Raw genomic sequence first — 26,172 nt, forward strand, 5'->3', positions numbered from 1 at the left:
GTGAAAAGACCCACTTTAATCCAGATCTTTTGAGGTGGGAAGATCCACCTTCGAGCTGCACCACACCTTCTGCAGCCTCTATAAAGCACACGGAAGAAGGAGGCTGGTGGCTCTCGCCTCCTCTGCTTGTTTTCGTTCTTGCTAGTGTGCCCACTCATTCATTGGCACTAGAGCCCACTTCTTCAGGATTCTAGCATGTACTGAAGGCCAGCCAACATCATGGACTGAAGAACAACCAACAGATCTTCCACTGGTAGATGGCCATAGTCGGATTACAGCCTGTAAGTCACCCTGACAAACCCCATGTTAACAAACTTCTGCAAGATGTAAAGATCACACCGCCAGAGCTCCCCAAGGCAGACTCTGAAAGGCATCCTGGAGTACATGGCATTGTGTTGGCAGTATATTGTATGACTGCAGGACCCAGAGCAGGTATATTCTTCTCTATGAGGCCTGAATGTATAATGCAACAGAGAAATAAGCTTGATTGAGAGAGAATGCTAGGCTGTAGGCCCTGGGTTCATAACTCCGTATCCAGAAGAACAGTGGACTTCGGGCACCTGTGTGCTCTTTCCAGCCTCGTGAATGTGCTTCTTGGTCACCCTCACCCCATCTGCCACTAAAATATACAGGCACAAAGGAGGCTTTCTTTGAGATAAAGTCTATAGAACCTGTATGCACAAATCCAGGACTTTTCCTCTGGAGAATACTCAATGTCCAGAACAGTGCCTAGTACATTCAATGGTGTTAGGTAAGTCAACTGATATTCATCAATGAAAACAGCCAGAGGAATCCATAATGGGCCAGGTAGATGATAGGTATTTAGTGTCTAAAAACATATTTTTCTAAATACATGAATGAACTAAGGATCATGCTGGTGTTACCTGTGAAATCACTCAAAATCCAAACTTCACCGAGTTTGGTATGGGAAGAAGTTCTCAAGTGAGTCTTAAACTTGTTTGTCAGAAGGTCTTCTAATCACACACTGGGGACCAACAGAGCATGATTATCTAAATCGTCCAATCCTAGCTGTCTCCTTGCCAGTTTTAGTGAGTCATAATTGATATATAACAAACGGAATATGTTTATGTTATACAATTCAACTTGTTTTCATGGTGCAGTGTCTCCTGTAGCCTAGGCTGGCACCGCACCCCATAATGTAACTAAGAACAACCCCAAACCTCACATCTTCCTGTCTCTACCTCTAAACTGCTGAGGTTAGATCCATGTACCACCGTACTTCAGAAACTACAGTTTAAGTTTTGACATATGAATAAACTGTGCAAGCCTCAAAGCCAAGTGAGCGATGATGTAATCAACCCAGATCTCTCAGTGTCCTTGTTTACTCTGTAGCCCTTGTCTGTCCTCCCCCTCCCACCCCAACAGCGTACTATGCTCTAACTGCTTTTTGTCACTATGGATTGTTGAAGCCTGAATATCAAATAACAGAATAGTCTGTTTTAAAACTGTAAGTTTGGTCTAGCTTTGCAGGGTGGACCTCCTGTCTGATCCTTTTGGTGCCTTTAAGAGTGGTATCAGAGATGCGTGAACGCTATGTGGATCCGGGGAACGTGTTGCATCATAAGGACTTGCATCATCTCTTGTTTGAGGACTCTCTCTGCCTGGCATTCCTGATGCCAAACATACGGGAGTCAGCTGTGGTGTGCTTTCTGCTCAAATACATGGGATTGCTCAAAGGGAAAATCTATGGAGAGGAGTGATCGGTTGCAAAACTTTTCAAAAATATCATAATGAGATCAATCTGGGTTTGGAGGTGCTATTTTTTGCTCTTAAACAGCAAGGAGGGGATGAAAGGGAACCAGTGCTCTCAATGGGGTCTTCACACCGCGTTTCTCTTGGCAGAAGCTCGCGTTTTCTGCATGTGACTTTCACCGAAGATAGGGAAGCTCCTTGATCAGCAGTAGCTCCCTGCTCTGTGTTTGAGTTTGGTTCCTATAGTTTACTGGGAAAACAACTTTATTACTCTTGCCCTTTCAAATATTTTTGTTGGCGGTTAACTCTTTTGGGAGGCTTATTCTCATTCAGAAAAAGTCAAACTTATTCTTCCTTTTAATAATATTGCTTTCCTTCTTGGACTCGCCATATTGCTGGCATGGTGCCTCTTTCCTAAAAGGCACAAGGAACAAAATCCTATGGCTGGAGCCTGGGTCTCAAATCCGTCCTCATAGAACCCACTCCCCTGCAAGGTGTTCTCTTTCTTGCTTGAATAGGTAAAACTGCAATCCTTTCCATCCACACTGTGCTAAGTTTTTCTTTTTGCATTTATTTTTAGATGAGGGATGACTTTTGAAACTCTGTAACAACACAACTATCTAGAATAGAATTAGTGGGGCTGTAGTTAGTGTGGTTGTAGCTGATAAGGCACTTCAGTCAGCCCACCTAGCTTACTTTACAAGCTCCAGGCCAGTAAGAAATCCTGTCTCAAAGGAAAACAAGGCAGAAGGCACCTGAGGAAGGACTTGCAAAGACGTCCGCTACCCACAGACAAGTGCATAACCATGCATTTACACCAACACACAAAAGAGGGTTCATTTTTAATTTGGCCGTCAGTTCAGGCTATTAAACATTTCATTTAATTAATGCATTCTATACCAAATAATAGACTAGGCTTTCCCTAACTTCCATGTACAAATTCATAATCTACATGGTGCTTTTACCAATTGTATTTTGTGGCTATTTCTTTAAATAAAAGACTGCATTCATCTCTACTAATTTTGGATTTCAAAACTACTCAGAGGAAGACTACAGTCCAAATCATACTGTGGTTATATGTATTTAAAGTTCAACAATTAAACATTTTTCAGTGACCATTAAGTAGCCCAACTATCATCTAGAACAATTTATAATATTTAAAGCTACTACAAAAAACATATCAGAACATCCCAGGTGATCCAAAACACAGACTTCATTTTCAAGCTCGTATTATCAAACATGCTACTGACCTAAAACATAATCCAAATCTAAAGTCTGTTGATTTGTCCAAGGACTAATTCAGAGAGTGAATTCTGCCTCCTTTTCTAAAGATCATCACACACAGTTGCCTACCACAGAAAATAGCTATCTAGCATGCCTGTGTTGGTTACTTTTCCTGTTGCTATGATAAATACTGATAGTAAAGAAACTTAAGAGAGAAAGGATTATTTGGGCTCCCAGTTCAAGAATACAGGGCATCATGGCAGAGAAGCCCTGGCAGCAGAAGCTGATGGCCGCATTGCATCTGCAGAGGCAGAAAATCTTTGTGCTTAGCTAGCTTCCTCCTCTTTATGCAAGCCTATGGAATGGTGTCTCCCACAGTGTGCAAGCCTATGGAATGGTGTCGCCCACAGTGTGCAAGCCTAGGGAATGGTGTTGCCCACAGTGTGCAAGCCTAGGGAATGGTGTTGCCTACCGTGTAAGTGGTTCTCTCCACCTCAGTTAACCTAATTAAGACAATCCTTCATAGTCATGCCCAGAGGCTAACTTAAATATCCCTCACAGGTGTACTTGGTGTCTCCTGGGTGATTCTAGATCTTATGAAATTAATTATGAATGTCATCTATCACAGTACCCAATACCAATTTATTAAATAACAACAAAAAAACTTATTAAATTATATAATTGATATGTGGCAAAAATTAAAGTATTAAACTGAATATTTTTACTTATGAATAATTTGTCATATCATTATTAAGTCAAAACAACAGATATAGCTATCAAAGCCAGGAATTGCATCTTTATAATTTTTAATTTTTTATCTTTTTCTTCTATTATTCTTGCCCCTTTCCTCCATAGGAAGTCTCTGAAACATTTTTCGTTATTCTACATTAATTCACATTTTCCAAAGTATTTGTATAAATGACTCATAGTCTGGCCTTTTCACGTAGTATACGACACTCGTGGTTCATGCAGTTTGCTCCATCTTGCAACTGATTTTCATTAATTCAGCCATTATATTTACCTTTTTGTTTGTTGTTTACCCATTTGCAATTTTAGTTGGATGAAATATAGATCTCCGTTAAAAACTGAAATATATTAGTCTCATTGGAAAGCTACTCAAAATACCAACGTGTGCCATAAAATACCATATATTTACCTTCTTAGGAAACTAGTTTTTTGAGCTTTTGGCTACCACTAAGTAAGAAGGCAGTATTTCACTTTTATGATTTCCTAGGAACCAAATGCAATCTGCTAGTGCCTTGGTTCCCAGGTTTTGTTATAAAAATGCATGTGAATTAGTCTCCAGCCTTTAGTGATTAGAGAATAATAAAACTCTGTTTTTACTGGAGAGAACACTGAATCACTCTCTGTACAGCAAACAGATGTGAAGGCTCTGAATAGAAGACACATTTGCACTTATTATTTTTAAAGCTACCTCATTTTTCTGCTTCTCAGTAACAAATTGTGATCTGACTTTCTGTTAAGAAAGCACCAGAAGTCAGGCTTTTCTCTTCCTCCTCCTCCTTCTCCTCCTCCTCCTCCTCCTCCTCTTCTTCTTCCTCCTCTTCCTCTTCCTCCTCCTCTTCCTCCTCCTCTTCTTCTTCCTCCTCTTCCTCTTCCTCCTCCTCTTCCTCCTCCTCCTCCTCTTCCTCCTCCTCTTCCTCCTCCTCTTCCTCCTCCTCTTCCTCTTCCTCCTCCTCTTCCTCTTCCTCCTCCTCTTCCTCCTTCTCCTCCTCCCCTCCTCTCTTCTTTCTCATCTTCCTCCTCCTCCCCTCCTCTCTTCTTTCTCATCTTCCTCCTTCTCCTCCTCCCCTCCTCTCTTCTTTCTCATCTTCCTCCTCCTCCCCTCCTCTCTTCTTTCTCATCTTCCTCCTCCTCCCTCCTCCTTTCCTCCTCCCCCTCCTGCCTAGGTTCAAGAACTGTGATATGATGACTTAACTGACACAGTGAGGCTCTTTGTGGGAGAAGCTCTTTGTCATTGTTATTTAAAATATAAAGCATTGAATATTCTGGACATCTCTTTATCAGATTTTTGTTTTTACTTCACTTACTGAAGATTTTGCCTGCCAATGTGATTTTTAAAATGAAAACGTCTTGGCCTTAAGAATATACTGTAACTTTTTAGCATGTAAACTCTCTGACATTTCAGTGCTTGGCACATATATCAGTGTACCATCATTGGCTTTACAGATTGGGCAGTAAATTTAAACATTAAATGGAAAATTCCTCTCTGCAGATCATCATTAAAACTCAGGTGACCCAGTTAACTGTGTTTTTTTCTACTTTAGAATGTATTATTTAAATGAAAGGGTCTCTACTTGGAAGTAATCCAGCTATGAATATTTAAAATATTGAAAATGTTCATTGGCCAAGTTTCTAAGCTAACCCATGTGGGAAGGACATATAATTTTTCCTTTTAATAACTGTGCAGATGTACTTCAGAGATCTTCAATAAGCTTTTAATTTTGAAACGTTCTACTTCTTTTGGTAACTTTTGCTCCGTTCCCTTCGTCTGTGGCGCTTTGCATCTATTTTCGTGTATCCTGTTGATATTTGGAGTCACAAAAGATGCAAGTGTTCACATACATCAGACATCCATGTTTAACTAGAATTGCATGATTTTTGTTACTGTTTCATTGTAAAAACAAGCCACAGTCACAAGAGCCTGTTCAGACATATCTCCCTGTAAGTGCTGGAAGGGCTAAGGCAGAACTGCTTGTGGCCACCCAACCCCTTCTTGTGTCTTGCTTTTGTCTTCAAACGTGGGGTTTCTTTCCGTGTATAAGTTCATTCTCCATCCTTCACCCCCTTATAATTCAGCTGAGGAAGCACAAAGCCATCTGACTAACAGCCTCTCCCACAGTCTGCGCTGATCATAGTCTCATGGTGTGGTGTTATATGGTCCTTGATTTGTGTTCTTCTTGAAAATTGTAGTCACACGCCAGAGTCCTGACCAGACTGAGGTTTGTTTTGGCAAGTCAGCACAAGTCGTCGTATGCTCCTCCGCCTGCAGGCACATGTCTTACACGTCTGTGGGGGTGCATGTGAGGTGTTACTACAGGCTTTGGGGAAGGCTGGAATGCCCTCACCTACTATTTGGAAGAAAGCTGTACAGAATGTAAACACAGGCAAATGAATGCTTAATCTTTGGTTTTTCATGAGTTGCCTTCCATTTATCCTGTACATATAACATATATATATATATGCATATATATATAATATTAAAGTTGACTTGTTTGAACCTAAAATTTATACATATTTATTGTGGTTAAGCTTATTCCACTTTTTCTCCCCATGAGAAAAAATCCTTTCCCTCCATATTTGGTTTGTGAGCTCCTATCCAAGCACCTTAAGAGTTATCTTTTTTTTTTATTGAGTTATCTTTTTTAATTACTCTAGCTTCAATGTTTGTGATGGCTTTCTTTTTTTTTCTTTTTTTTCGGAGCTGGGGACCGAACCCAGGGTCTTGCGGTTGCTAGGCAAGCGCTCTACCACTGAGCTAAATCCCCTACCCCTTGTGATGGCTTTCTTGATGGCTGGTATGCTAAGGTGTTCTGGGGTCATCTGGAAAATGGACAATTCATGAATGTATCCATGAGGGTGCTCTCAGCCAGTGTTCTGACTGGTTGTAAATGAGGACCAAGGTTCTGCAAATTAGCCACAGGACATGCTGTCCTCCTTTTCAAAAGAAATAAGTCAGCCACTCGACAACAGCAGCAACAACAAAACTCTTTAAAGTAATTGCTACAAACCAGATGTCGTCGTACTTGCTGGGGAGTATGACACTGGAAAACACATGAAGTACACCCAAGGAGTTTACAGTCTGACAGAAAAATAAAACAAGACAAAACACTGCGTTAAGTTGCTTTGTGGTGTCAGAGTTTTAAGAGAAGAAAAGGAAGCATTTAAAGGTGAGGTGTAAAACCCTTCGGCTCGGAGCTCTAGGTAATATTCATTCGAGTAGTGAACGTTGGGGAAGAGGAGAATGGTGGGTAAGAGACGGAGGTCAGCTACCCAGTGTTTCAACATGAACTAGAAGACAAGTCTATTACTTCAAGGCCACTGTGACTTTTCCTCCTAGTAAATATAAAGTATTCAGGAGAGAAGGCTTGAAGACATTAGATGAATTTTCTTTTATAAATGCATGAAATAAATATCAGGTAAAACAGATTCCTACTGACCAGTAAAACGGTCACTAAATCTGTGTTAACTATCTCAGAACCCTTGGCAACCAGCCTGGTAGGAAGTCCTTTAGGTTTACTGCCCTGTCTGTCTTTTGACACAAACATCTTCAACATATTTTTCTCCACATAATCCATATTTTAAATCTGGAATTCAAATTACTAGGACATACATTTCTTTTCTTCACACGACGTGGTTCACAGGATCATTCATAAAGTAAATGCTCTTTTTAGAACACTGGTTTCCTTTATCCCAGTATGGAACAATTGTGTAATAGTCATTTACATCGAATTCTGAAGAAAGTAAATTGTCTTAACTGGGCCAAGGATACAGACAAGAGGTTTTAATAGGTTTATAAATTTAAGGTAATTTGCTGTGGAATAAACTCTCTACCTTTTTATATCTACTAGGGTTTTCCAGGAGACATTGGGATTCCTGGACAAAATGGACCTGAAGGACCAAAGGTAAAAAAAAAAACAAATAAAAACCATACTGAATGTAGATATCTAGAATGTTCTCATTTAAATTCTTAATACATGTAGAAAAAGACCAGAATTACCACGAATTAGTAGACATCCTGAGTCCAGAATCCAGTCAGTTTTAAATGATTTTCTGAATTTCTTGTAGGCCTTAGAGGGGTAATATTTGAAAATCATAGATATATCACTCCAAAGGATTTTTCTAAAGGAGAGAAAAAAATAATAAGAACAATTCTTTAACGCCATAGTAGACAGTAAGTGGGAGAAGGATTTCTGACTGCTGGAACATTTTAACACTGATTAAAATCAAGCCCATTGTTACAGTAAAAGGACATGCATGCTGTCCCAGAGCCTTGATGTAAACAAGGAAACCTGAACAACTTCACACCTTGACTGCTGCTCTGTGTTTGCACAAGGAAATCAGCATCAAAAGTTTCGGTATCAAGACATGGCCCAGATGGCCATGCAGACTGGGCATCATAAGAAGACAGGCGTTAGAAATAAAACCATGAGGGAGTTAATGAATTCTATCTCCATGGAAAGGTGTTAGTGTTGAGTAGAAAGACAGGAGGAGACGTCAGGACAGGGAAGGTAGACATTGATAACAGCTACACCTATCAGTACACTACACACACACACACACACACACACACACACACACATGCACACACACAGCATATGGAACGGTACTTATACATATGTGTGTGTGCACCTGTGTGTGTGTGCACCTGTGTGTGTGCGCACACGCATGCGCACATATATGCGCATGTGTATATGTATATATGGAACTGTACTTGCCACAAAGCCACAGCCAGAGCTTGAGCCCCCTAATCCTACATGGTGGAAGGAGAGAGATGATCACCTCAAGTTTCCCTCCACCATCCAGATGCTGATCACAGCATCTATGAATGCAATAAATAAAACATTTTGAAAATGTAAAAAGAAGATATGTACTCAGTCACATAACATAGTAGCACAGCCAGGGTTTTCACAACGAGGTGATTGCCAAGTCTGGGCTCTTCATACTGGGCTCAGGGAATCCCAGAGCTGGGCACACTCATGACCAGACTATAGTTTCTACTTGATCGCACAGGCATCAGGGAGTCATCCAAGTTATTTAAGTAGCAAATGTGCCATGTGGTTTGTGTCTTTAGAAGATAGCCCTTAAGTTACTATAAAGCAATGTTCAGACCAGGAGAAGAAAGGAACTACAAAATCTGGGTAATGAGCTGGAAAGATGACTCAGTAGTTGATCTAGAGCATATACCGCTCTTATAGACCCAAGTTTGATCCCCAAAACCCATATCAACTAACCCGCAACCACCTGTAACTCTATCTCCAGAGGCCTAGGAAGCCTCTGGCCTCTTAGGATACCTGCAGTCACGTGCACACACCAATACACAGACACACACGCAGTAATAATAAATTAAATAATGAATGCAGTTGTAAGAACTAATAAGGCAGGTGCTGGGCCTGATTGTGCTTCCTTGCCCAAGTCTAGAGGTTTGGAAGACATGGGACGGGGTTCCTCAGACTGCAGCACGGCTGTGGATGTGGGCCTCGAGCTCTAACTGAGAATTAGGGTGAATGTGTGAGGCTTCCTTTTAGGACAGCAGACTTACTACCCTGCACCAGATGTACTAGTGGGGATTGGCCTGGAGCAAAAGTAAAGATTTGATGTAGAACATTTATTCATTTAGCAAATATTTATTGGGTGACTCCCAAGTGGGAGCCACTGTGCCAGACCCTAGATGGAATGGCCTAATCTGTGTTTTCAAGAACTTTACAGGCTGAGGGCTGGAGAGAGAGCACACGAGGTAAAGTACCTGATGCACCGTGAAAGGATTAGAATTCAGATCTCAACAGCCACAGAAAAAGCTGGGGTGTGACAGACTCGGGAATACCTGGGCTCACTTTCCAGTCATTCCAACCACCTGCACCTTCACACGCCCCCAGAGAAATGTACAGTGCCTGCAAGCACGGAAACTCTTCTCAGGATAATGATTAATGCGCACGGTGGAGGGGGCGCACGGTGGAGGGGGCGCACGGTGGAGGGGGCGCACGGTGGAGGGGGCGCACGGTGGAGGGGGCGCACGGTGGAAGGGGGCGCACAGTGGAAGGGGGCGCACGGTGGAGGGGGCGCACGGTGGAGGGGGCGCACAGTGGAGAGGGCGCACCGTGGAGGGGGCGCACGGTGGAGGGGGCGCACGGTGGAGGGGGCGCACGGTGGAGGGGGCGCACGGTGGAAGGGAGCTCATGGTTGTCAGAAAGGTAACACATGGCCTGACAGGATGACTGAGGAGCAGCTGTGAAGCAGACAAGTGGGCTGTGTGACATTCAGGGAAGGGAAACTTGTGAGGGAATGGAGCCGTAGATATTTGGAAAGTATTGAAACTAAATGTCACTCACGGCCCATCTGAAACTCAAATGTTAACTGTGCCTCCTGTGTTTTACCTGGCAAGCTCACCTGCCACCCACCGCCGCCCCTGGGCGGTCATGTTTCACTCTCTTTCCGCCCCGCGGCTGTGAAGTTTGCCTCCGCCCCTACGTGGTCCACATATGCTTTGCATCAAACCCGCTCCGGAGTCCTGAGCAGCCTTGTGCCATCAATTATAACCTTTTACCGTCTCTCCTGACTCAAACTTTCCTCTTTTCTTTTTTTGAAGCCGTTTTCACTGCCAGTGTTGTAGCTTAGGCCCTCTTCCTTTTTATTCGGGATTAGTGTGTGAGACCTCCAGTTTCTCTCCCTGCCTCCATTCTGGCATTCCTTCAACCCCCACAGAGACGATGCCAAAGGAAGAAGCTCTGTGGGAAGTATACATCTCAGGCCGCCATGCTTGCGCTCAGGTCCTTAGGATCTGTGCAGTGCATCCCCATGAAAATGCGCGCGTCTTTACATTTAACACATGGTCCTCTGGGCTCTCACCATCTCCTGGCTCCACAGCTCGCACTCATGCTCCGCTCTAGCCAGACTCTATAGGCTAACACCATGCTGTGCCTGTTCAAACCTCCCAGCTTCTCAGATGCATTTCTTTTACGAGGATGTAACCTTCTTTCCTGTACGTCTCATCAGCCAGCCGTACCTGGGTATCACACACAACACCGTCCAAGTTTCCTTAACATCTAATTTAATTTCCCGTGTCCCTGAAAAACCTCTATTAAACAATTATCTCCATCTATTAAACCTGGTTTTTTTTGGTTTTTTTTTTTTGGTTTTTTGTTTTTTTTTTTTTTTACGTATGTCTGCCTCTCTGCTAGACTACAAGGTCTTTGAGAAAAGAGATAAATTTGTTTTAAATGTATTACAGTGACCGGAATAAAATGCTAGGAATTTCACAACAGGAACTAGAAGAAATGCACTGGCTGGATGATATATTGACTAGATATGGATAAAAATTACTTCGAAGATGTAAAAAAATCAACATGATAACTTGATAAGGAGGGTGATGGGAGAGAGAGACTTTGATTTAATACAACATATTGACCTCTAATGGGAAAAATAGAGAGAACTTGGGAGAATTTGCAGATCTGCATGAGTGTGATAAGATACTTATTTTGACACATAAAAATAATAGCCATCAGTAAACTAAGATAAGATGTAGAAATGAGAAAGGAAAGACGTACAGTACAGAGGATGGTGTTACATGTCTCCGGGCTGCTCCAGCCTTGACCTGCTTAGGGACTTGAACACAAGCATCTTCGTTTGTTCATTCACTCAATGCTTCACTCATTCAATCTACATCGTGTTGCTTTCTGTGTTATGTCAGGTGCTACGGGTAAAATAATAACCATTGTGTAAGAAGCATTAGCCTCTGTGGGTGGTGTTCTAGTTTGACACGAAATATAAATAGTTATAGAAAACTATAAGTACAGTATAAAAGGACGATAGGGGCTGGAGAAATAGGTCACTGGTTAACAGAGATGGCTGCATTCGAAGAGGACACAGGTTCAGTCCCTGAACCTACATGGCAGCTCATGATGGCCTGTAGCTGCAGTTCGGGGGAATCTTACACGCTCTTCTGACCTCTGTGGGTCCTGCACACACATGGTGCAGATGAAATCATGCAGGCACACACACACACACACACACACACACACACACACACCATATATAGTAAACACATAAGTTGCTGGAAAGTGTTGAGAGTGCACTGTGAGAGCCTTGAGAATTGAGCTAGAGATTTGAAGTCTTTGGGAATCAGGAAGAAATGGTTGACTTTGATGTGCCAGGAGCTGTACCATGCTTGGTGGAGAGTCGTATTACATTTCACTGTGATGGAAGAGAAAAACCTTAAAGTCAGCTGACCTTTTTAATATGGTTGCAATGGTGATCTTAAGATCTCTTTTAGGTCATTATTTTAGTATTACAACTGAAAGGTTTAAAGTAGAAGCTGGAGAGATGGCTCCGCAGGGAGGGCCCTGCTGCTCTTGTACAGAACCCAGGTTCAATTCCCAGCACACACATTGGGTGGCTTATACCCACTGGTAACAATTTCAGAGAATTCCATGCCCTCTTCTGGCCTCCTTTAGAAGCTTGTGCAAATGGTGCACATACAGGTAAGCAGGCTTATGCACTCACAAATAAAATATTTGAAGTAAGTTTTAAAATAATGTTAAAAATGGATCGATGGGCCTTCTGGTTGGCTCAGCAGGGAAAGCACCAGCTACCACATCTGAAGACCCCAGATCAATCACACACTGGACCTCACAGAGTGAAAGGACAGGAGACCCCAGATCAATCACACACTGGACCTCACAGAGTGAAAGGACAGGAGACCCCAGATCAATCACACACTGGACCTCACAGAGTGAAAGGACAGGAGACCCCAGATCAATCACACACTGGACCTCACAGAGTGAAAGGACAGGAGACCCCAGATCAATCACACACTGGACCTCACAGAGTGAAAGGACAGGAGACCCCAGATCAATCACACACTGGAACTCACAGAGTGAAAGGACAGGAGACCCCAGATCAATCACACACTGGACCTCACAGAGTGAAAGGACAGGAGACCCCAGATCAATCACACACTGGACCTCACAGAGTGAAAGGACAGGAGACCCCAGATCAATCACACACTGGACCTCACAGAGTGAAAGGACAGGAGACCCCAGATCAATCACACACTGGAACTCACAGAGTGAAAGGACAGGAGACCCCAGATCAATCACACACTGGAATTCACAGAGTGAAAGGACAGGAGACCCCAGATCAATCACACACTGGACCTCACAGAGTGAAAGGACAGGAGACCCCAGATCAATCACACACTGGAACTCACAGAGTGCAGATTTCCAAGGCCGATCTTCAGGTTTCTACATGAACATCTTAGCATATGTGTGTGTGTGGGGGGGGACTGTGCAGCGCACACACACACACACACACACACACACACACACACACACACACCTTTTTAAAAAGTTGAGTAAAAAGCATGAAAGCCAGATACTTTAACAAATACCAGTTGTTAAATTGACAACAGATCACGACTGCTTCTTGGAGTGCATTCTTCTAAAATTATCTCATCAATAGGCGCTTATAGATACAGTCACAATAATAACGTGGACTAATTTATTTTATGTAGATGGCTAGAGTTTAAAGCAACTTTTAGGAGAAACTATTTTATCAAAAGGATTAGAGAAGGTAACGGTGAGAGCATGACTTTGTGCTTTAAGAATGAGAGGTCAGATTTTGCCTGGGTCTTTCTCATTTGTCTTGAACTTGTTTCGAGGCAGGAGAAACAAAGCCAACTGTACTTATGCCATGTATGTGATATGATTCTTCGGCAATGTGTACCATGTCCTAGACACATCCTTAGACTTAGTTTTATCGCATGTCTTGCTTAGGAAGCAGGAATAATGCTAATTACTAGAGCCATACTGACACAATCGCCAATCACTAGGTCAGGGCTGGGGAGGTGGCTCGGTGGGGATGGGCATTTGCCATTATTGTAGAGGACCCAGGTTTTGTTCCCAGCACCCACATGGTGGTTCAAAACCATCTGTAACTCTAGTTCTAGGGGACCTGACACTCTTGTGTCCTTGGTGGGTACCGGATACACACACTGTCTGAATACATACCTGTAGGCAAGCACCTACACACATGAAATAAACATAAATGCATTTTTAAAAGAAAACCATGCACACTGCGTTCGAAAAGAAATGGCTGCCCTGTGTTCAATAAAAGGGAGGATTCTTTCCAGGCAAAATCTCTGCAAAAGCCTTTCATCTTCTGTTCATTTTCTGCCAGTTGACTGAAAACCTCAAACCAGGATTGCAAACTTGTGTCCTTTATGGTTCTACTGACTGTGGAGTTTCGTGTGTGTATCTGTATACAGATACAAACATTCTTCAGTAAGCCTTCCTGAGAGACACTCAGTTTGGCAAGCTGCTTTCAAGAACACCATAAACATCAGCAAAACCACATCCTCCGCTGGTTGCTGGAGAAAGTACGAGTACCCAGTAAATATTCTCTGCTCTCTGGTAAACAGAGGGATACCGTGTTTGCTGCTCCAGTGGCTTGTGTTGCTGCTTTGTCTATGGAATTGGGAATGCTGAAACCAGCTGTCACTATGTCTTGTATTACAGTCCCGGGAAGCCTACAGAGAAAACCTAGCATCTGTGAGGTTTTGTTGAGTAATACATGGACACAGTTCTTGCCCTGACTGACTCCAACATGTCATATGTTAATCTGTATAGGGGGAAACCACCTTAGCAAGAAAAGGATGCATGACTCTAGATCATTCCCCTAGACGACTTTCCGCCCACTAAGTCAAGATTTTATATGCATATTTATTGTATTAACAGTTCTGTTCTCTTGGCTATGTCAGCTGAGAAATATTTATTGAGTTTGTATAGTGGATAAAGTTTTTCTGTATTATCACTTGTACTATATTAAGCGGTAGCTAGAAAATGACATTAAGACATAGTCTTCTCTGTACTAGGAATTTATAATCCTCTAAAAAATGTCTTCCACGTGGGAAACGTTAAAAGCATAATTATTAGGCGGCAGAGGATAAGCGGATAGCTGAGAGTTTTAGAGGAGAGACTAGTTGGCATGGCCATATTTCTTGGAGATTTCACAGACAAATTGGGATTTGAACTGAATTGTTGAACTGTATTTTGATGCTAATTCCACTGCCCCAAGGACAGCTGCCCAGTCACCACTCAGGACTCAGTTGACTTCACCAGAACCTTCTCCCCATTGAATTTGTAAATACAGGATACAGGGAAATACAGGATAGAAGGAGGTCTGTCATTGGAGGAGAAGGAAGGATGGGTGGGAGAGAAGCTTGAGGGAAGACATGAGGGAGAGGGCGAGAAGCCATGGGAGGTGACGTTAAGATTCTGCTCTGTGCGTTTACAGGTTGTTATTAATGTTCTTAAGGGATGGAGGGTACTGGGCTCTGTGTGTTTAGGTGGGCAATTATATCTTATCAATTGGATCTAAGGTTACTGTGTTGTGTGTTCTTTCATGTGTAGATTTAAGTGTAATGGAGTGTGGGGCCAACACAGAATTGGAATGTGTGCTTCTGGCAAGATATCCAGCAGATATCTTGGGGCACTGCGGTGCCGGATCTAGTGGGGGATAAAGACAACCGTATTTTTTTATTTTTTATATTTTTGCAACAACACTGAATGGGTTAGGGTTAGTCAAGTGGAGAGTCTGTAAAATAAAAGCAGTACAGAAAGAGATCTGTCCGACTCCAAGAGGTTAAGAAGCCAATTGTGAGAGATATTAAATATAAAAATATAAGGTTGAAGCATAGAAACCACAATCCCAACAAACCTGCAGGAAAGTGATGTGTGTGTGCTCACACACATGTGTGCACGGAAGCATGTGCGTTTGTGCAAAACTCACGACATAGAGTGTCTTCCTAATGTCTTCATCGGTGTGTAGTAAGTATTGTAATATTTAATATGTGTGTGCTTGTTGTTCAGGGCAGATCTCCAGACCTTTTTCATCTTGCTCGTTTAAAATGCCCACTAAAAAGCATCCCCTGATTGTATCTCTTCCAGACAAGGCCAATTTACTATGATCCTCTACGGTTTTGTGTACTTTATATACCTTATATAAGTTGAGTCCTGCAGAATTTGCTGTTTTGTGCCTGGCTAATTGCATTAGCATAATGTCTTCAAGGTTTCTCTATCTTGAAGCCCATGACATTGGTTCCTTTCTTTTAAAGCTAAAAGCTGCATCATCTGTATATAACGTGCTTTTCTCTACTCGCTCATCAATGGACGATAGAGTAACTAGACTCTTGGCTATTGTAAATAATGTGTCATCAGATATAGACGTGCAGATCTCTGAGAGTCTGTTTACAGTTCCTTTTTAAAATATATATTTATTATGTATACAGCATACATAATAGCAGCTTTCGGCCTGCATGTATGCCTGCAAGCCAGAAGAGGGCACTCGATCTCATTACAGATGGTTGTGAGCCACCTTGTGGTGACTGGGAATTGAACTCAAGACCTCTGGAAGAACAGACAGTGCTGGTAACCTCTGAGCCATCTCTCCAGCCCCTGTTTACAATTCTTTTGAACGTAATCATTTGCCCAAATTGTAGTGGGCTGTGTGGAGTTTTGAGTTGAGCAGTAGGAGTCCCTTACACATTTTGATTTCAATGCAACGTTGGGTGCGTGGTTTGCAGACGTTTCCTCCCAGCCTGCAGGCTGCCCTCTGGGCATATGGCTCATGTCCTTCTTGGCACCCAAGCTCTCGGTGTGAGGTCATTTTACTCCCTCATTTGTACTCCCATTGTTTCTGTTTTGATGGCAATGGCACCAGCAGCATTTTGACATTTTCCCATATTTCCTTCTGTATGAACTGTGGTTTGAGATCTTATATTCAAGTCTAATCCATTTTAACCTGTTGAAGTAAGAGATTAAAGGGGGCAGGGGAACTCAGTTTCATCCTAAATGACCAGTTTGCGATATGCTTTAAGGTCAGCAAGCACGACAACTCCAGCTCCATGTTTCTTTCCAAGACTTTGTGCTGTTGGGATCCTTTGTGGTTCTCTACGAGTTTTAGGTTTTTTCCATGTTCCTACCAAAGAGAACTCTGGAGCTTTACAGTGAAGCATTGAATGTGCTGGTCTCCTTCTGAATCCTGGGCATGTTAACAATATTAGCGTTCCAACCCATCTACACGCGATGTCTCTTACTTTATCTGGGCGTCCTTACTGACTCTTCCGCAGTTTCACTGAGGTTGGAAATTGGGAGAGGGGAGTCTGTCCTTTGCTCACTGCTAAACCAATCTCTGCCTCTAGGGAAATTGAAGTTGACGAAATCTAGTCTCTGTTGCACATCAACCATTACAGTCAGGGTTAGAGACCTTTAACCTCCAACTGCAAGGTCAAGAGGGGAAGAAATGTTTCCTTGGAGGAAATTAAAGTCATTTTTTGTCATAAGTGGATCAATGTGTTAGACTAACATAAACCAGCATATTCTCACTTCCATTCCCTAATGCATCTTTCCCTTTTACAAACAGGAAAAGTCCGTTAAAAGTTGCTTTGCTGGCCTGAGTGCTGTAGTTTCTTGAGTGATAATATTCACGTCTCTCACTTGCAGAGATGCACACTGGAGCTAAGCAGCCAGTTTCCACTTCTTCCTCGAATCAAAGCATCGTCAAGAAAGAGCAAGATCTGTAGAAAGATCTCATATGTCTTGTCACTGATAAATCCCAAAACTAAAAATGCAAGTCACCAAGGGACATCTATTCTTTACCGCCATGGAGTTATTTGCTACGATTAAAACCGATTTAAAAAGAAATAAACTCTTAATTGTGACAAAAACATTGTAACAATCATGCAAAATAAACTTAGGAAGGTTGTGCATAAAACTGTTCTGAGACATTGCACATTTCCAACAGAACCACCAATAAAATGCCAAGTCAAATGGCTGTTGGATAGTGTTTGATGAACAAGAGATCAGCTGTACAGTTTATTTTGAACAAGTTTTCACCTAGTGAGCAATCACCTTTTTAAAATGTTTCTAGTGTTAACAGAAGAATTTAATAGTCTTTAAAAGTCCAGGTGATAAGTTCATTTATTATGCAAATTACCCTTCTTTTAGCAACATGTATGATGGAGATGAAGGACCCTTTATATGAATAACACATGCCACACTCTACCCGTCTCTCAAAAGACGTCTGGAATACTTTATGCACAGAATAACAACAGCTTTGCCAATTGCTTTAAATAAAAAGAATTGTCCTAAAAGACGTCTGAAAGTTGAAAAATAGCAAAAAATTATTTGAAACCTGGCATCTTCTAGATATTTGTAGTTTTGCATAGCTTCAGTCTCATCTTATTTTGATGTCTTAATTAGAAGTGGTACCCAACAGTATTCCCATCTCTCTGGTAATGCTGGCTGATAAAAATATATCAGTGTATAATTCCCATCTTTTATATTTGTGTTGCTTTCGTAGGGACATCTTGGAAGCAGAGGGCCCCCTGGGCCTCCAGGTCTCAAAGGAACTCAGGTACGGAGGAAATTCATGTCCAGTCAGCAAGTTTTTGTTAGAATTTCTCTGTTTACTTTTGTGACGCTTCAGTTTTTGCCTAATGAAAAGAATTTCCTTAGCATGAATGATTTTCTCTATAAAGGATTTCAAGTTATTTATATTGGCACTTATGGGTGGAATTTGGAATCACTTTACAGAGTTCTGAGCTCTTTGGTGATTTATTTCAGTAGTCGCCAATGAAGTGTTGAAGAATCTGAAACCAGTATATGCACTAGAACTCATGTTTACTGCCTATGACTATTTTATATTTGTGAATGAATAAATTATATTTAGTTGGCTTGTCAATCGAACAAAATGTCTGTTTATCAAATATATAAGGCCTGTGGGGCTAAGGAGGTCTATACATGCAGTCAAGAGTGGTAAAACAAAGTAATAATATCAACCATTCACTTAAAGGTGAGAAAATCAATACATATCATAAACATGTTTGTAAATGGAGCACAGTTGCTTTTTATTTCTCCTTGGAAAATAATGCCTAGAACTTGGTTTTCTTTGATTATGTTTATCTCTGTTCTCTTTCCACCATTCAGTCTTGACCCTTACAAAAAACATACCAGATTTTTACATTTTGTGACATTGTAGCTAATTTGACTAAAAATTAGTGAAGAATACAGCGTTGGACAGTAAGTCTCATTTGAGTAAGATCTAGTGTGCTCTGAAAGCTACACTCAGACAGGATAGGATGTACTTTTGTGTATCAAGAGTTGCAGACAAAACTAAAATGTACAAACTGGTGCCTTAGCCAGGTGTGGCAGCACCACCAAAATCCCACCCCTTGCAAAGCTGAGGCAGGAGGATCACAAATCTGAGGCAAGCCTGGGCTACAGAAGAGACTCAGTCTTAAAAGAAGAAGAAGAAGCAGGAGAAGGAAGGAGGAGGGAAGAAGATGAAATGAATGAATGAATGAATGAATGAATGAATGAAGTATCGAGTGGGCCTAGAGCACATCCCGTATAAGTGATTGTTAAATATACCGTGAATATGTGTGTTGATTTTCATCTGCCAAGAACAGAGTTGCATTTCTGTGTAGGCAACAAGTTAGAAATTATCCTTAGTAATCTCAGAGATTCTTAATTACTTTAATCTCCTCCACCCTAATTTCCTGTCTAATGTATGCCATCCACCAATTTAAAAAGTAACCCAATTTCACATGTTCTTTTTGAATTAAATATGGGACAATCAGCAAAATATTAAAACATGAGAAGATTGGATTCCAAACTGTAAGGGGGTTGTGGTAGAACTTTTTTTTTTGTATCCCCTAACAAGCTTCAGATTGCAGAATAAATGCAACACATTAAGATTTCTGTTTTTAAACACTATTTGAAGCCATGATTTGTTCTGATTTATTTCTAAGGGAGAAGAAGGACCAATTGGACCCTTTGGAGAACTGGGATCTAGGGTAAGTATCACAAGAGTGATTCCCTAAATCCCAGTAAGGTTGTATCTGCTACTAACTTCAGTCTTGGGGAGAAAGCAAAAAGAACTGAGGACAAGGTTGGCCTGGGCATAATAACGAGTTCTAGGCTAGCCTCAGGTGAACAGTAAGACCGTGTCTCAATTGGAGGGTTTGGGATGAAGAAAAGGGAGAAATGCTGCAAATGTCTTATTATCTAAAGAAAAAAATTTAAAGGTTAAATTTTTTAATTATAAAATTAAATGGTATAATTTTGGTTAGAGAAGAGAAACTACTTTTTGTTTCATGTTTGTTGAAGAGAAATATAATATAGACACTCTCAAAATAAGTTAATTCAAATATTTTTCTGCATGTGTTTGTCTTTAAAACATAGTTTAATAAAACATAGTAATAAAACATAGTAATTTAATAAAACATAGTAATAGTTTGAGAATATAGTATTTCTATTAATAACAAAAGGCAAAATCTAGAACCATTATGATCTTAAAACCCCCAAAATAAAGTAAGTTGATAACTAGATATTTCTAGAGATGATTTTTCCCCAGAGCTGAGGGGTGACTCCAGGACTCTGGACATGCTAAATAAGTGCTCTGTCACCCAGCTAAATTCCCAACCCATTTATTTTATTATTAATTATCATTTCTCTTTTTCCCAGTGGTTTTATGGTCCTAGAAGTGTATGGAAATTATTAAAGGGTTCCCAGTAATACCAAGTCAGGTGATTTTAGGAAAACTTCCTGGAAATTCCAATTTATCAATTTACCAGTATAGAAATTATGGAAAACTAGTAGGTAATTTTGCCCTAATTATAATCAGATAGTACCGTCTTGTGATATACAAACTATTGTTCTCTAAGCTCTGGAAATAAATTTGAGTAATTTTGTATTCATAGCCAAAGCTTGCAACTGAAATGGTTAGGATGTGTGTGTTACATTTAAGAGTCATCGAACCCATGTGAAGGATGTCTGCCTCTTTACGTGAGCCTGTCACAAATCACACCCTCTTAAGTTTGTTTTCATATTTAGTAAGTCATTAATCAGTCATTGTGCCTATGTCTCAGAGGAACACCCACTGGTTGTTTTGAGCCAATGCTTCTTTTCACATGAAAAGGAAACATTTACTATTTTGTGAGAAAAAATCTCATTATGGAAAAAAATGTACCATCGAAAGGTTGTAAGTGTAGTGTCTCCAGCCATACTTGTTTACAGCATCAACTGAGTACAGCATCCCATAGTTTCCCATGGCACATAAATGAGCCGTATATTTGGAAATAAAAGCAGTGTTTTCGCCATGGCACATTCCAACAAATAAAAATTTAATAAAGTAGATTTTATTTAGTTTTAATTAGTTTAATTTAGTTTTAATAAAAATGGATTGCTAAAAAATGGTCAGTACAAGAAAAAAATGAAATTATTTCACTCTTAGCTAAATTTCGGATCCTGTATTCAGGTGAAAGGCTGAATCCAATTCAAGAGCAAGAGTAGGGTCAGGTCCAAATCCAGACAGACCGAAAAGGCTGGGAAGACGGATGGGCCGTCTGTCTATCTGCTGTGTTAGCTTCCTAGGACAAAGTCCATGTGTGTCCTCTGCTGGTCAGTCCCTGACACCTGCCCAGAGCTGAGGGCAGGCTGGAGAGAGGCTGTGTCATCTCGGGGTGATTTTATGGGGTCCAGGTAAGGAAGCCCCACACTTGCCTTGTTCTATCATGCCCTTACTTCCACTTACAAAGTCTTACTTCCCAGCCAGCATCTTATTTCTCTTGCTTTTTCTTCCTGATGCATAGTCTCCCAATCTGAGGGTGCTCACACCTACCTCAGTGCTTTCCCATGGTCCCTCATGACTCCAAATGCCTCGCTAACAGGCGTCCAATACCATCTTTTTGGTTATGTTCTGAATTCTATTTTATTGCCCATTTGATTCTTCTGTGTCTAAATTACAATTTTGTAATCTTCTCTCTGAAACTGTTTACTTCCCTATCATCCTCATTCTTCCGCTTTACCTTCTCCATCACTCGAAGCAGAGAAAGTCTCGCCATTGCTGACCGTTTCACTGTACCTGTCTCAGTTTTCGTCCTTCCATTTGGACTCGGCCTTTTGCCTTGTTGTGTGAATGAATAGTCAGTCTGTTGAGCTTCCTACAGTCAGAATTTTCCACTTCACTCTTCATTTTACCCACATCCTTTGGCGATTCAGAGAACTCTTCCCCTCGGACACGTAATCATTTTCCCAAGGGGACCAGTCTTGCCAGCACAAAGGCCTACTATTGTTTCTTCCACCTTAGAAATAAATCAGAACATGGGGGGGTTTGATCTCTCTTCCAAGCGCTATTCCATCCCTCTTTTTTTTAAAGATTTATTTATTTATTATATATAAGTACACTGTAGATACACCAGAAGAAGGCATCGAATCTCTTTACAGATGGTTGTGAGCCACCATGTGGTTGCTGGGAATTGAACTCATGACCTCTGGAAGAGCAGTCGGGTGCTCTTAACCGCTGAGCCACCTCTCCAGCCCTATTCCATCCCTCTTATCTCAGTAAAACTCCCCTCTCTGCCCTTCCACTGCTGCTTCTCTGCCCACTTGGGTCCCAGCACCTCCAGACCAACAATGGCAGATCAAGCCGTTTCTTCTGCTACTGAATCCATCCGCCATTTCCCGGTCTCCTCATCTCAGAGTGGTCAACAGTTGCATCTCTGAGAACTTATGAAAACCAACTCTGTCTTCTGGAAATCATTTTATCTATACACAGGGTGAAGATCAGGAGGGCAAAAGTCCTAGGTCTCTGGTATCAACTTTCCTATTTTGTTAATCTCTTCAAATTCAATTTTAGAAAATCACACATCTTGGTGTATAAACGTCTCCTCTCTAACAATCCTTACCACTTCCTAGACAGGTCTTTCAGAATAGCATCTTTCCATCAGAACCGAAAACATTATAGTTGTCGATGCAAAAACACAACCATCCCCTCAAAAGAATGAGATTTATTTTGGAGCCAAAAATGAGTGACCATGCCTAGGAACACAGATTCCGGTTACCTTAAATACTGTGTTCCAATATAGTAGCGGTTTCGGGAAGCTTGTGTTATAACAGAACACAGAAAAATCTAAAGCTACCACACTCTGCAGTTACATCTGTGGGAACTTCAGTGAGATAGGTTACGTTCCGGAAAGGCCAGGAGATGGAAACCTTACCCTCAGGTGCTATCTGACCTCATTCCTAGCCTTTCGGGGGGCAGAGATCAGCTCCCTGTACATTCTAAATTCTGTACCTAACAGTCACGGAGACATTAGGTCACACACAAAGGAGGGCAAGGCATGGCTAATTAAGGGGACTGGAAACTGAACACAGTCCAAGCCTTCCACAGCAGTCCACAGTGAAATCAGTTGATCAGCCTGGTGGAAGGCCCAGCTGCAGGTGCGTTTACGGAGTTCATGCTGCCTCTCCTCTTCTCCCACATTCCCTGTGGGAACCATAAGCAGCTCCTGAAGCTCTGCACCATTTCTCCCAGCTGCCTCTGCTGCAGCCCTGAGTCACACCATGGGCATCCCTCACTGGACTGTTGCAGTGGATTCCCACTTACACTCTTCCCTTCTGAAATCGATCAAGGAGATGTGTTAAACATGCCTCATACCGCGCTTCTTCTCAAGGCTGACCGGAGGTTTCCTGCCTCGCTCAGAATGAAAGCCAAATGACCTACTAAACGTATCAGGTCTTCTGTGACCCACTTTCCTAGTCCCCCGTTCTCTCTCTTGACTTCATCTTCTTACACATCTTCTCCATCCGCTCCAACTCCCCAGACTTGCTCCAGTCTTCCCAAAGGGCCTTTGCCTGGACTGTGGCTCCTGCAATGTCCACAGAGTTTGCTCCTTTTTAAAATCTGTACTCCAGTGCCAGCTTCTCACTGACGTCTTCTTCCACAGAAACCATACGAAAACTGCAAGAGTTGATATCTCCCTTCCCTGCTTAATCTGTTGACCTCTATATCCACCACTGCCTACTATAACATGTGTGTGCATGTATATATGCATATGCGATCATAATACATATCTGTTCATAATACATGTATTATGCATCTAAACTTTTTATCACCTTCACTGAAGTGTATGTTCCATGAGGGCAGATGTGTGTTCCCTCTGTCCTCACAGATCAGAGCTGTGCATGCCATACTGGAGACGCTCCAGTATTTGTAGTCCGGGTGGTTAATGAATACGATATGAGCATTGAATATCTTGAAGTTGTCCATGTCGTAGAACAGACTGCATTTCCTAAATGTTAGGACACCTTGACAGCTTTAGTAGTGATGATTACTAAATAATCACCCTTTCTTTTTTTCCCTCTCTTAGGGAAAACCAGGTCGAAAAGGGTATATGGGTGAACCAGGGCCAGAAGGCTTAAAGGTAAGTGCCTGATGTTTGAAAGGTTTAAAAGTTTGAAAATACAATTTTTTGAGAAGATAAATGACTTATACAAATTAAATGAACAAATTTCAACTTTTGGGGAACCAGTAAGATGCTAAACACCATTTGAAGAGCAATTTATAAGCCACAGGGCTCCGTCTGTATTTGTATAGGCATATAATTTAATAAAGAGACATTACGATACATTTTATAAACGTTTGCAAATAAAATACAAAGTGATGAATGTTATGGAACTTAATAAATAAATATTAGAATAATATTTGTAGATTAGATAAAGAGCAATATATATATATATATGTTAATATCTCCTCACTAAGCCTGGGTTCTTTAATAAACAACTAACGGTTGGTTCACCCATGTCTGTTCCTTACACAAGCATGGTACAGCCTCCATCACTCTATGACTCTGAAAGGATTGCTAGCCCATGGTTTCTTGCTTTACTTCCATGGTTTAGATCATCTTTACAATAGCAGACACCCAACAGCACAGAGATTCGGCGTGTGGAAGAGACCAGTTTATAGGGATTGTTAACTTTTTGCAAACTTAAAATTTAAAACTCACAGAGGTGACAAAGTTTCCCAAATTAAAGCTTACATATACTGAACACATAAATTTTTATGATGTTAAATCCTACCCCAAAAAAAGCTAGATATCAAGTTTTAGGTCAGTGGAGGAAGACTTAAAGCATTTTTAATTTATCACAGACCGATAGCTAAAACATACTAGGAGAATGCATGTGCAGCTTTCTCCAATTATATTTTAAAAACTCCAGAAAGGTGATTTAAAACCAGAAAGTTTAAGCAATTCTCTTTCCCGGGATTAATCTCTATCGTACCAAACAACACTGAGAAATTCAATGTTAAGCCCCAATATCCACAAAATGACTGGGTTATTGGTGAAAGGCAGCCCTCTGTGGCATCATGCCAGAAGAAGGGCAAGCCTTTGTTTTATCGGGGAACCCCAAGAAATCCTTCCATGACTGTCCCTCCTTAACTACCCCTGTGACCTGAGTAGCTATTCCCAGAAACACTTGGGAGTTGGTGGTGGTACAGCAAGCTTCCACTCCACCCTAGTCTTTGTCTCTGTCTCTGTGTCTGTCTGTATCTGTCTCTCTGTGTGTCTCTGTCTTTCATTCTGCTTCCCTTCCCCCTTCTCCTCTCCTCTTCCCTCACTCCCTCCCCTCCCTCACTCTCCTTTTCTGCATCCACCCACCCTTCACTGCCTGCCTTTCTCTCTTTCTTCCCCTTCCTCATCACTTCCCTTATTGAGGGTCTCCCTTTTCTAGGGGCATCATTGGCTACTGGCCCATGAGGGATGAGGGAGCAAAGGCAGTGAACGCAGGGGTTTGATGGCTGTGAGTTTGTCAGAAGGACTACCTCAGAGACAGCTTCAGTGAGACAGCTCTATTTATTGTTTCAGGGTGTAGGGTATATAAGGGCTTTGGGGTTTATGTGTGGGGAGGGCTGATTGGTCATAGCACAGCACCTAACTATAGTACAGGTGGGAAGGGCAGAGCAGGACTAAGGGGCTAAATCATGCAGCACTTGCAGGAAGCTCTGAGCAGAGTCATCCTGCAGATAAGGTCAGACACCAGTGCTTAGAGACACTCTCCACGTAAGGTCAGTGGAGAAGGGGAAGCCATGATTTGAAAGTGAGTTCTCCATTTACACTGAGCTCAGCTGTCAGGACATGGTGGACCTTAATAACAGTCTTCAAAAACCTTATTCTCTTCCCTCCCTTCCCTACCTCCCTCTCCCCCCTCCCTTCCTCTTCCCCTCCCTTTCTCTCTCTCCCCCTCCCTTCCTCTTCCCCTCCCTTTCTCTCTCTCCCCCTCCCTTCCTCTTCCCCTCCCTTTCTCTCTCTCCCCCCTCCCTTCCTCTTCCCCTCCCTTTCTCTCTCTCTCCATCCCTCCATATCTTCCTTCCTCTCTTCCTTCCTCCCTTCCTTCTTTCCATGTTTCTCCCTTCTCTCCCACTTCCTACCCTTTCTCTCTTTGATCTGTGACGAGGCTTCTCTTCCCCTTAACCTTCTGAGGCTCTGAATGTGAAACCAAGACACCAGGGCGTCTGCAAGCTACTTCAGCTCTTTGCTGTCAAACAAACTTCCTGTAGGCAACAAAAGGTCATCTCCTTTTATGGGAAAATATAATTAGATGCAGAAGGAAACAGATTAGCAAGCCAATTATTCATAGATTATTCTGCCACCCATGTCCT

General features: G+C 41.8%; 1 protein-coding gene across 3 annotated transcripts in view; it reads left to right on the plus strand.

Annotated features, from left to right (window-relative positions):
* Col24a1 (collagen type XXIV alpha 1 chain) overlaps positions 1-26,172 on the plus strand; it is a 257,704-nt gene that overhangs the window by 89,993 nt on the left and 141,539 nt on the right. For all 3 annotated transcript variants that reach the window (XM_087631264.1, NM_001447429.1, XM_087631268.1), the window contains 4 exon segments: positions 7,530-7,583; positions 18,034-18,087; positions 19,484-19,528; positions 23,885-23,938. In XM_087631264.1, the coding sequence (XP_087487390.1) occupies positions 7,530-7,583; positions 18,034-18,087; positions 19,484-19,528; positions 23,885-23,938 (207 nt within the window).

Source organism: Rattus norvegicus, chromosome 2 (assembly GCF_021556685.1).
Source record: "Rattus norvegicus strain SHRSP/BbbUtx chromosome 2, alternate assembly SHRSP_T2T, whole genome shotgun sequence".
Lineage (NCBI taxonomy): Eukaryota > Metazoa > Chordata > Mammalia > Rodentia > Muridae > Rattus > Rattus norvegicus.